The sequence below is a fragment of the Tachysurus vachellii genome, chromosome 21 (genome assembly GCF_030014155.1).
Source record: "Tachysurus vachellii isolate PV-2020 chromosome 21, HZAU_Pvac_v1, whole genome shotgun sequence".
Lineage (NCBI taxonomy): Eukaryota > Metazoa > Chordata > Actinopteri > Siluriformes > Bagridae > Tachysurus > Tachysurus vachellii.
The window spans coordinates 7,472,132-7,485,098 of record NC_083480.1 but is presented as its reverse complement, the minus strand read 5'-3'; the positions used below and the strand labels follow the sequence as shown (position 1 = coordinate 7,485,098).

Sequence of the window (12,967 nt, the reverse complement as noted above, 5' to 3'; positions counted from 1 at the left end):
CCACCAGTACCTTTCGTAAAAATCGTGATATGTTTACATTTTAGTTACATTATTAAGTTAATAAACCAGGACTGACTACTGACACAAACTCATACAGTGCTTTATAATGTAATGCTAAAAGCAGCAAAATGGCGCACAATGTGACGTATATGTTAGGCGACTATAAACGCTGCTCGTGATTGGTTAAGCTCACTGTCCACTCAGAGAAGCAATTCTTATTCTGGGGAGTTTTGCGCATTTCTTTATTGCACCTTTGTTTAAAGGTATCGCAGCGAATACTAATGATCTGTTTCAGTAAGTGGGTAAGTTCTCATTCGAGAGTGTAAAACTACTTTTTATACTTAATTGACAGACCATATGCTATGTCTGGGCATGGACATGGACATGGACACGGACACGGGTGTTGTGAAGATGATCATGAACCTGCTGAACGTGGGGTGGAGTATGGATTGTACACACGCATTGACATAGAAAAGCTGCAGTGTCTCAATGAGAGCCGAGATGGAGACGGTAAACTGGTGTTCAAACCATGGGATCAGCGCACAGATAGGGAAAAGGTATGTGACACCATGTAACTCATGTAACACCCTGTTACACCATGTAACTCATGTAACACCCTGTTACACCATGTAACTCATGTAACACCCTGTTACACCATGTAACTCATGTAACACCCTGTTACACCATGCTTTTAGTCCTGGGAGAAACTGATCAGGAGAAAATTTGGATCAGGTGTGCAGCCTTTAGAGCTCTCTCATCTCGACCCCAGGCCAGGAGGATCCGTTGCATAATATATACACACACACACACACATATATATGTGTGTGTGTGTGTGTATGTATGTATGTATGTGTGTGTGTGTATATGTGTGCATGTATGTTTATCAGAATCAGATTTATTGGCCAAGAAATTCCACACAAGGAATTTGGTTCCAGCTGTTAGTGACTCTCAAAAGTACAGACATAAATAACACTATACTATACAAGACAAGACAGACGATGTGAGACATCATAGACAGTACGAGTATTAAATATGAATACAGAATATATCACTGATCAGTTATGTACATAAAGGTGCATGGTAGTGCAAATAACAGTATTGTGCAATATTATGCTTTTGTGCATTATACAGCAGCAGTAGTGTGTGAGACGTATACGGATGATGTGATCACTGACAGTTCTGATAATGCAGTACTTATAGATATGAAGCAGGGTTATATAATTATGGTGAGTTGTTAATCAGGGTGATTGCCTGGGCAAAGAAACTGTTCCTGTGTCTGACAGTTTTGGTAAACAAAGTTCTGTAGCACCTGCCAGAAGGGAGGCGCTGAAAGAGGTGGTGTCCAGGGTGTGAAGGTCAGTAGTGATTTTTCCTGCCCAGTTTCTGGTTCTTGTATCGTACAAGTCCTGGGGGGTGGGCAGGGGGGCACCAATTATTTTTTCTGCTGTTTTTACTGTGCGTTGCAGTCTGTTCCTGTCCTGTTATGTTGCTGCTCCAAACCAGATGGTGATGGATGTGCACAGGACAGATTTAATGACAGCAGTGTAGAACTGCATCAACAGCTCCTGTGGCACTCCATACTTCCTTAATTGACGTAGAAAGTACATCCTCTGCTGGGCCTTTTTGAGAATGGAGTTTATGTTGGACTCCAATTTCATGTCTTGGGAAATGGTAGTGCCCAAAAGCTTGAAGGATTCCACAGATGACACAGGGCTGTTGGATATTGTGAGAGGGAGTTGTGTATAGGGGTCTTTCCTAAAGTCCACTATCATCTCCACAGTTTTGAGGGTGTTCAGCTCTAGGCTGTTCTGACTGCACCATAGCGTCAGCCACTTCACCTCCTGCCGGTATGCAGAGTCATCGCCATCTTGGATGAGAGAGATGAGAGAAGTATCATCTGCACATTTCAGGAGTTTAATTGTTGGGTCACTTAAGTGCAGTCATTAGTATAGAGGAGAGGACACATCCCTGAGGAGCACCAGTGCTGATTGTCCGAATACTGGAGGTAACACCTCCCAGTCTCACCTGTTTTTTCCTGCCTGTCAGGAAGCTGGTGATAAGATAAGATCACTGACAGATGGAAGGGGGGTACAGAGAGCTTTAGGAGTTTGGAGTGGAGAATTTCCGGAATTATTGTATTAAAAGCCGAACTAAAGTCGACAAAGAGAATCCGGGCATATACCCCTGGGCAGTCAAGGTGTTGCAGAATGTAGTGCAGTCCAATGTTGACTGCGTCGTCCACTGATCTGTTTGCTCCAGCATCCGTTCTGTTACAGTCTTTATGTGGGCCAATACCAGCTGTTTAAAGGTCTTCATGACAATGACAACAGATGTCAGAGTGACAGGCCTGTAGTCATTCAGTCCAGTGATGGATGGTTTCTTGGGGACCGGGATGATTTTATTGTCTTCTGTCTCTGAAAGAGTCAATTCACATCCTCTTCACAAATAGTGAGTGCAACTTGAGTGCTGGGAGGAGTTGTTAAAGGGGTTCCCAGAGGTGTGATGTGGCAGTCATTGGGCTGGGTTGGATGGGAGGTGTGAAGATATTGTTCTCAAACATATGTATGTGTGTGTGTGTGTGTATGTATATATATATATATATATATATATAATGCAGGGACTGAATTTAACACAAGACACTACAGGTGAATGGGCAATTTCCTTTTAACAGTAGATATCTTAATCACTCTTAACCAGTTGACAACTATCATTTTTAGAAGAATTCTTTTTAAATAATGTACATTTATTGAGGCAAATAAATGATTTCAATTTGTATTGTCGTGTAGTTTTATACGGTATCTACAAAATTTACAAAAATGTCACATTTTTAATTGTGTAGTTCATCAAATTGTGCAATTATTTCACACAAGACAACTACTAATACTACAAATAATAATAATAATAATAATAATAATAACAATAATAAATATTATTACACATTGACATGTTATTGAGTTATTTAGCCAGTTTACTAATATACTAAAAAGTCTGATTGGATTTGATGTGTGTGAAGCACATTTTAAACAGTATACAGTGTTCTATAAATTAGTTATGCACTGTCACCCTGACTCCCTGTTTCATATGTAAAAGCAAATCATGACCTTCAAGTGGACTTTGATTAAAAATGGAATTAAATAAATGGAGTCTTTTGATGATGTTAGAACATAAATACGTGTTACAGTGAGATGACACTCTCAACAGAAGGGCAGTTACAGGTAAAGGTAAAGGTTTGTTGTCATTTCTTTTCGTTGTTGTTTTAGAAAATACTATGCACTATTTCTCAGTATATAAAACAGAAGGTTTTTCACACACCCGCACACATTTTATATATATATGTATATGTGTGCTTGTGAGTAGACAAATACAGCGATATTTGTTTTTACAAATTTAGAGAAAACTTTACAAATGCAATTGATCTAAATCCCTAAAAAATTATTGACATGACCCAAATTGTAATTTCTACCTGTAGCATCTTGCTGAATGCCACCTAAACTACAAGTATTTAAAGTATGTAAAATATTATCTGTAACTGTATTCTGTTTGGATGTAAAATACCATTGACGTAAACAAACAATGAAGTTAAATAATCTCGTTTTTTTATTGTTGACATAGGAAGTAGTGAGTCACAAATACATCCAATCAACTTGTCTGTCACTTTAAATACTTCACTATGTAGTGAATAAGTTGTGGTGTCAGATACTTCCCATGATACCAGTCTGTCAGCTGGTAAAGTAGATACTTGTCAAATTCACTAATTCCTCTTCTTAAACCTGTTTTTTGTAGTTTAATGTAGTTTGTGTAATAGATTAGTTGACTAATCTATGATCATTTCTGTTATTTCTAGTTTGTAGAGAGTGACGCTGATGAGGAACTCCTGTTCAATATCCCGTGAGACAGTCATTCTGCTTTCTCTCACATAAGTGCTGCAGTCATAGTTTATGTCCAACATGTATGGACCCTCTTCTCTTTGTTTTTGTCTTGATTTTTGTCATCTTGCTTGTTTTGTCAGGTTTACAGGAAGTGTAAAGCTGAAGGGGATTATCCTTTCTGGAGAAGATGATGCCTCCCACCCAGCTGAAATAAGACTGTAAGTGATGTATATTTTAAATTTAGATATATTATATTTTGTCTTGTCTTGAAATTATTTTCTATATTGTTAATGTGGATTACAATATCTCTGTGCAGGTACAAGAACATACCGCAGATGTCATTTGATGATATAAGCAGAGAGCCAGACCAAGCATTTCGTCTTAACAGGGATCCACTGGCTGAACTTGAGTATCCAACTAAGTAGGTTTGAGTGAATATAAAAATAATACACTGACTTATTTTTAATCTTGTCCAGTGTGATAACCATTTATAAAATCATTTTTCTTTTCCTTCTTCTTTGTTTACAGGATTGCACGCTTTTCTAACGTCCAGCACTTATCTATTCATATTCCTCGAAACTTTGGAGCTGATTCTACTCGTGTGTACTACATTGGACTTCGGGGAGAATATGCTCAGGTATTCACTTGGCTCTAGGAGATGCCTTAATGAAGGAAGAATCAGTAATAGTTTTTTGGTGCATACATACAAATAATATATAACCTAGCCAAATAGCAAGAGAATATTTTCAGTTGGATCATCTTATGTGGGTTAAACCACCCTTGTCAAAACACTAAGCATTTGCCTCACATAGGGAGCTTATTTATGGAGACAAATATAAAAATTACTGTAATGGATCCTATATGTTTGAACATAAATCAAAATAGTTTTTTAATATGGTCATAAACATACTTTAAATCTAATTTCAGAATTGCTGTTTTTTTTGCAGGCTCACAGACATGAAGTGACCATCTGTAACTATGAGGCAGCAGCAAATCCAGCAGATCATAAATTGGAAGCTATTACTCCACAGACACACTTCATTTCATGATGAATCATATGAGCTTGAGTTGTCTGAGTTGAGAACGAATAGGTGTGGATGAATTTTGATAATAATGAGATATTAATTCCATCACAGATATACTTTAAGAATAGAAACATGTTTGACATGTTTTGAGTGGAATGGTGATTGCCCATGAGCGTTTGTTCAGTTGAACCAGTTCACTTTTGTGTGCCAATAAATATTCATAAATGAGGAAAAAAAAACTTTTGTCTTCTTTGAATTAATTCAAATGGTTTTGATGCAACCTTAAAAATAAGTACATATGATAAGCACACATGCTACTTCACAGCTCCATGCTCCCTGGTTTGATCCTGAGTTCATGCTACTTGTATATAGAATATATGTATATTCTCTCAGTGTCTGTGAGATTTTCCTCCTCCCTCCCAACACATGCTGTTAAGTAAATTAGTTGTGTGATTGGTCAGTGAAAATGTGTACATGGTGTATGGTCCAGTATGCATTCCTGCCTTGTCCATAGTGCTTTTGGGATATGCTCCTGATCCTCAGCCCTAATCTGGGAAAAAAGTTTACTAAAGATGAAGTGAGTGAGTGATGAATGGTAGATAAGATATTTCCTGGATAAGATATTTCCTGGAAAATGAGCGAGTGAGTGAGTGAATGAATGAATGAGTGAGTAAATGAGTGAGTGATGAATGAGTACTACAACTACTATAAGTATCTGTAAGTAACTACAGTAGAAGTATGAATGCTTTGCATATAAACGTTTTGTAGTTACAGTGGTTAAAAATACAAAAAAAAAACAATAAACAATACAAAAATACAAATTGTTCTCATCTTTTCGCCCTATCTGGAGGGGTGGGTGTGCGCGCACTCGCGCTGTGTCCTGGCGAGTTTTCCCCGCCCATCTCCGGCACAAGCAGCGGAAGTTCCGTTGTGACCCGGGATAGCAAGCGGTGAGTGTATGGATTTACAAGGCTGGGCCTTCATTTCTATTTATCTGTTTTAATTCATCGTAACCAAGAAACGTTGTAATAAACAGATCGTAGCAGATCATTGTGTTGATCAGAGGCGACAGCTCGGCTCCTGAGCTAATGCTAATGCAGCTAGCTAATGCTAATGAGGCTAAAGGATTAGCCAAACAATACAGCCAGCTAGCTGCATGTATCACACTATGGGCTCTGTGGAAGAATATGGAGCTGACTGGTTAAGCAGGATTAAGCTGATTATTTGTGGTGATTATGACTGCTAGCTACCTGAACAATTAAGCTGTGCTGCTGTATAGATGAATGAGTCAGGATGATTACTTCTCCCCACCCCGTGGTTTTCCAGTCTATTCTTCTTCCTCTTAGTCTGAATAGCAAATGAACGAAGGCTCAAGGCGTCGCACACGGTCGCTCTTTACCTGATAATAATTAATTATCTAAGAATATCGGTCTAATATCGGTGATATCGAGGCTAAAATTTGGCATGTGATGTAAATAGTGACTGTATCTGAGGCTCAAATATCCATCTGGTAAAAAAAAAGGTACTGATAATTATTCTATTCAGTTTTTATATACTGTGCTGTTTGGGGGTGTTGATGGTTTCTTTTGTTTTGTTGCACTATAGTTATAGTGACTGGATCTTCCAGGAATGGTACGGAATCTATTTTCAGATTTGGAAAGGTCTAATGAAAAAAATTAAATGATTAAGGCTTTAAAGCTTTACACACTTCTTGATTAACACACTTTCTCTTATTTATACCACATTAAAAGCTTACTTTTCATGATATTGTTCATGACATTAACAGAATCAAACAAACAACAACAACAAAAAAAAAAAACAGAGAAAAAGGTCTCAAAAAGCCTGACAGGTCACCTGCACTGACTGGTGATTAGAAGACGTCTGAATTTTGCTTAGATGATTCATACTTCTGTATGTAGTAAAGAACCAAAGTGTGAACGCAATCTCCCATTTCATTGTGTGAATATCTTTGTATTTTAAGATCCAAATGTGTTCTGTTTCATCGATGTAACCATTAAATAATCATTTTTAAAAACATTTTTAAAAATAAAATGTTAATTCACAATTGGCAGCTTGTTTTATCGAATATAATTTAAGTCAGCTGAAGTCTCGTGATAGCAGAGATGTGACCAAAGCAGCTCACAGACGGGTTTGTGCTGCTCTTAGACTTAAAAGCTGTTAAAGTGGCATATAGTCTCCTTTGTGTGCTTTTTATGTGAATGCAAAGATTAAGAAAAGTTTAATGCTAGTGCTTAACCAATATATATTGAGTGTACTGACAAATTTGAAATATCAGCGATTTTCCCTCATGTTCAATTCATACTATAATCATGTCTAAGTAGATATTGACCTCCGTTTTAGTTTTCAGCTAGTGCTATTAAACAAAACAGGCAAGCTTTACTAGCTTGGACAGTCAAAACATTTGCCTTATTTCCATGATGGATTTACATCCTGAAGATTCGCTTGTGCTTGTGTAACTGTAAGTGTAACTGTTCAGAAAGCCTGGATTCACGTCCAAGGTTTACACATTAACTGCTTTCCGCTTTACTTATTAGCATTTTAAGTATTGCATTTCTCTTGCCTGTTTAAATAGTTATGAGGAACACTAATTATGTAGACTGTTCTGTTCATGGATTCAAGTTAATTAACTCCCAATCTGCTGAGTAAATGGAATCGGAACATTTCTGTTTTCTGTCTATATCCTATCTACATCATGCCAGAGTTGTATTACCTCTAATATAAAATTTTCTGAATGTTTTCTGAAAGCACCCTTCCAGTGTATGTGTGGCAACAACATGTCTGTGCCGCTGCTTGCTGAGGCTGTGACCATATCTGGGACAGAGAAGGAGACTGCTGCGGTGAGAGACTGAAAGAGAATATATTTCTTTCTTAGACCCATATGATTTGAAAATACTGCATATTTATCTGACTGTTTAACCTGGGGTAAAGTATTTTGGCTCTGATATGAGGAAAACGACGATTGTTTCACTTCTTTTTTATTTTTTTAATTCAGGTTTCACTTTTGTTTATAGATGTCTGTTAGTTCATGTAGATTTACACATTTGGCTTAACTGGCTTTAACTAAACCACCTTGGATAAAATCTAAACACCCTGCCTTCAGCAGCTGAAGGATACATGTTTTTATCAGAGACCTGGCATGGCAGCCAAGCTGAACTTTTGTACCTGATAACCTGGCAGAACTCTCAAGAGCTTTTCACTGTTACACATTTACACATTTTTTTTTTTTCTTTTTTTCACCACAGGTAATCTTCCTTCATGGTCTTGGTGATACTGGGTAAGTTCTAATTTGTGCTTCTCTCCAAAAAAAAAGAAGGCCCACATTGGTTGACAGTTAAGCTGTATATTGCATACATATAGTATTAAAGCATAAGTCATGTGGACATTTATTAGAATGGGGGAAAGTATGATTGTTTTGACTTTAATTGTTAAACCATTGAGTAGAATAAGACATGCATGACTTGTTACACATTTATGACCAGCTGTGTTTCTAAAATTGTCACTTTTTTTAGGCATGGCTGGGCTGATGCCATGACATCCATTAGACTGCCCTACATAAAGTACATCTGCCCACATGCGTAGGTATCTTGATATATACGAGCACTTTGCTGGAGCATTTTATATATTGACTGTTAGTTACAAAGTGATTTGTTTATTCCTATAGACCCAGAATCCCAGTTACACTCAATATGAAAATGACCATGCCATCGTGGTAAGACATTTTCTATTCGTAATAACAGTAAGGATCGAACATTTCTATAAAAATCTTTCTGTTGATTTGTGTGCAGTAACAGGAATTTTTTTTTTTTTTTAGGTTTGACCTGATGGGTCTAACACCAGAAGCTCCAGAGGATGAGGCCGGCATTAAAAGAGCAGCAGAAAACAGTAAGTAACAAATGAAAGCATAACATAGGCAAAAACTCTCATGTTCAAGACTAATTGTTGTTTAACAGTTGAATTGATTAGATGGTTGGATTTGATGCCCCTGAAACATCACATTCTTAGAATTACCATAAAATAAGACAAGATTATTTGATGATACAGTATTCTGACCAAAGATTTATTTTCTTTTTCTTGTAAAGTCAAGGCCATTATTGACCACGAGACAAAAAATGGTATACCTTCTAACCGTATTCTCCTTGGTGGATTCTCTCAGGTGAGACAAACACCTGTCTGTCCCAGAATATTTCCCATATAGAAATATAGATATTGTCTGTAATTTTACATGTATTTTTTTTTTCTTTGTGAATTTGCATCCAGTCTCTAGTAGTGTTTTATTTGAAAGTCTTTTGCATTCTTTGTTTCACTAGGGTGGAGCGTTATCACTGTACACCGCTCTCACTTCTCAGCAGAAGCTAGCAGGTGTAGTGGCTCTAAGTTGTTGGCTACCACTTCATAAGACCTTTCCACAGGTAAGAGCTTAGAGTTTTTTGTGTGTATTCGTGTGTGAAGTACAAGTGTGATTTGTATTGAGTGTTTTGTAAACATTTATTTTTATTTAATTCATGTGTTTTTTTTATAGTAATATGTTCAGCTTTTATGGAAGTAGGTATAGATCAGTAAAAACAAAATGTATTTTTTTTGGTCCACACCGTCATTCATGCATTAAACTTGTGTATGCTAGCCCATACATATGGTCAGATTAAACATAGTGTTGCTGTGATTATCAGGAGAGAGTATGTCTACCATGTTTATTCTTCTAGACTCTTTATTTCAGCATTTGATAGGATCTACTCTCATGTGTTTAAAGAGGAAATCAGATGTGGCATTTTTAGTTATAGCCTTAATGCAGCCCATGTGAACAAGCATGTGGATGTTGTTGCTTCATTAGGCAGCAAGTGGCAGTGCAAACAAGGATATCCCCATTCTGCAATGTCATGGTGAGATGGACCCGATGATTCCATCGCATTTTGGGGCCATGACGGCTGAGAAGCTCAAGACCATTGTGGCCCCACAGAAAGTCACTTTCCGCACCTACCCAGGGCTCATGCACAGCTCCTGCCCTCAGGTGAGTCTTCGCAGGTGATGTGTACTGTAAACAGCAGAACTGCAACTTTTAAAGAACTCTGCTAAATTTTGAACACAGTTTTGAAGTTTGATTTTCATGTACACTATAATTTTCTTAAAGAAACATAATACACTGTCCATAATAAATGTCCAACAGCAGTCTTTGTGCACTAGTAAACTAGTTGGGAGTTTTGCCATTTGTAGTTATTTGAATAGTGGACTCTTAAATCCCCTAAAATTTCAAATTCAAATGAAGTAACCCAGCAGGTTAAGTAAACATGTTTGCTATTGAAGAAGTTCAGAAAAGTTGCACAGATAACACATGAGTTAATGCAACAACTCCAGGAAGTCATAACCTACTTAGGTGCATCAAGTCCCAGCAGTTTTAGAAGTTTGTAGTAATATGCTATAGATGTACTTCTGGTAATGCTCTCTTGGTCTATGTGGGTTTGTGCGCAGGAGATGTCAGCCGTGAAGGAATTCATTGAGAAGCAGTTGCCCCGAATCTGACCTTACTGTGACCCTTAGTCAACAACCTCTCACCTCTGACCTGCCATTCTCCCACAAGGAAACAGCCATAAGGGTCCCCTATTTCACACACACACACACACACACACACACACACACACATACATAACACACACAACACACACACATATTCACACTTGCAAACAGAGGCATACACATCTCTCTGTACAAAATGTGAAGACGTCCCTTCATTGGTGTTTCATGCCTTGCTTTGTAAATTCATATTCAAATAATGGACAGTAAATTGAGATTCTGTGTCATTGTACATGATGTAATGTTCAGTGCACACACATTCATGGTCAACACATTTACTCAGTAGTACCCCACCATATTTGGGAGAATTGCAGCCTTTCATTTTACATTCCCATCAACACTGAAATGTTAACCCATTTTTCTGCATATTTTATTCTCCCTCTCTTTCTGTCCCTCCCTTCCCCTTCTCCCCTCCTCTCACACGTGCTTTACGATGAGAGCATTGTTCTGCTACACTGTAACTGCTGCCGTCTGGAGTGACTCATGCCACACTGTACTGCATGCTGCTCTCAGTCCATGATGGCAGGGAAAGAGGAGAAGCACCATGCTACCTCCTGGTGCTCTGGTTTACGCTGAATATTTTCTTTTGGGTTTGATACAATTGAAATAAAACCTAACGAAACTGCTGAAATAAACCAAATGAATGAACTATGTCAATTTTCCAGCATGCTTTGTTTTTTTTAATAGAATCATTCATGTATTTAAGGAATTTTGATTAGAAAGGCTGCTTGCAACTGTACCATATATTACTATGCCTAATAAGTTAGGAACCAAGTATTTAGCATAGTCATGATTTTCTAACAAGAAACAACTCAGTCATGGTGCATTTTTCGAAAAGTGGGAAAAGCTCTATTGTGTATTATTAGTGTGCATCACTCCAGGTGGCATCATCTCAAATCCCTGTGTAGAAAAGTATTTTCCAATTACTACATTTCTTCTTCTTGACCACCAGATGAAATAAAGCCACAGCTGGGGATTTGTGCAGCAAAAGCAAAAAACATGATCTCTTTGTGGTAGGGTTCAGCTTTCATGCATGTTCATCTGATTTTATCTCTGATTGTGGCATTTTATGGTGGGGTAATGGGGAAGATCCATTCGTTCATTATCTGCATAAATATTACATTTTGCCAGGTTAAAATGTGAAAGGTCAGGGTTACAAAGGCTGAACAACAGCAAATGCAACATGTGTAGTTTATGTTTTTAATCAAATAACAAAAGGAATTTTACTAGGATCCATAAATTAATTGCATTCAAAAAAAGACATGGTTTACAATCTTCAAACATGGTTCATCTATGTCTCATTATTTTATGTAATTTTAAACATTTAAAGCAGTTTAAATTAAATCTAACAACAGATTGTTGTTTGAATGTTATTTCTCACTTGTAGTTTGATGCTTTTCACCACTTTATCTTAATAGTATTACTTAATTAATTATGACTTTTTCTCTCAAGTCCTGTGTTTTTTGGCTTCTGCTTTCATGCTGACCTATCTGCATTTAGCACCCCCTTTTTTGCAGTAACAACTATTAGTAACTTAATCAGTTCAAATCAGTAGTGTGTATGGGGTCTCAAGGCTTGTTGTCAGTAAGAATGTGGTGTGCCCAGGCTGTGCTTGCTGAGCAAAAACTTTTAAAAATGTGGGTGAAACAGTGAACTTATCAAAGGGTGTTTTCCTCTTGAGTTGTATTGTAATCATTAGTTGATGTTTTATCATTTGTGCTAATTTTCAAAATTATGTTGGACTGTGTCATCTGTGTCTTTATTTTATTGAATGTGCTGAGGGGCAGTTAGTTCTTTAATATTTTCCCTTGTATGTGGAATAAATAATGCAAACTGCAGCAATATAATAGTCTTGAAGTTCTTTTGTCTTTCTTTGTGCTGTAATACATGCTCAGAATAATATATGCAAGCGAAACAGACTGGGATTGTGTACTGTGTATTCACAGCTAAACACAAAATCGCACATCTACTTACGAATAGATATTACTGTAATGAAGCTCTTTGCAAATGATTGCAGCTGCATCAATACAAATGATTTTGTAGTTGTTCAGGGAATTGCTCTGTGTATTCATGTGTTTATATCTTACAGAAATCAGATAATTACTGGAACAATTGAGCAAATTACTGGGTCCTAATTGAGCAAATCTTCCTAGAATACTTATGAATTCAAATTAAGATTAAAATTAATATCTTCTAATTATGGGAGATTATTCATAATTGCAAAACACCTAGTGGCACCTAGTGACTAAGATAGACATCCTGTTGTATACATCCCATTACTATCTCCACTACATACTTTCTAAGCTTTCTAAGCTCTTCATCAGATATTGTATTAAATAAATGGAGGAGGTCTGTGCAGTAAGATATGAAGGAAAGAAAAGAACCTCAATTGCTTCTTTAATATTTACTTGGAAAACATCTGAGCACAGAATGCAGGTTTAGTCATTGTGAATAACCCAAGGAACAGCTTAGATCCAAGGTCAGCAG

The 12,967-nt window shown here is 37.2% G+C and overlaps 2 protein-coding genes across 2 annotated transcripts; both read left to right on the top strand.

The window, feature by feature from the left end:
• The first annotated feature begins 176 nt into the window (after nt 1–176).
• On the top strand, nt 177–5,126 carry pithd1 (PITH (C-terminal proteasome-interacting domain of thioredoxin-like) domain containing 1). The gene is made up of 7 exons (XM_060857301.1): nt 177–263; nt 353–557; nt 3,845–3,888; nt 4,010–4,087; nt 4,186–4,290; nt 4,398–4,506; nt 4,817–5,126. The coding sequence occupies exons 2-7, from the start codon at nt 363–365 to the stop codon at nt 4,916–4,918; spliced, it is 633 nt and encodes a 210-aa protein (XP_060713284.1). The 5' UTR covers nt 177–263; nt 353–362; the 3' UTR covers nt 4,919–5,126.
• A 649-nt stretch (nt 5,127–5,775) lies between these two features.
• Nucleotides 5,776–11,128, top strand: lypla2 (lysophospholipase 2). The gene is made up of 10 exons (XM_060897107.1): nt 5,776–5,844; nt 7,661–7,752; nt 8,158–8,189; nt 8,425–8,490; nt 8,577–8,624; nt 8,727–8,797; nt 8,995–9,068; nt 9,223–9,324; nt 9,744–9,920; nt 10,379–11,128. The coding sequence occupies exons 2-10, from the start codon at nt 7,675–7,677 to the stop codon at nt 10,427–10,429; spliced, it is 699 nt and encodes a 232-aa protein (XP_060753090.1). The 5' UTR covers nt 5,776–5,844; nt 7,661–7,674; the 3' UTR covers nt 10,430–11,128.
• Nucleotides 11,129–12,967: the final 1,839 nt, after the last annotated feature.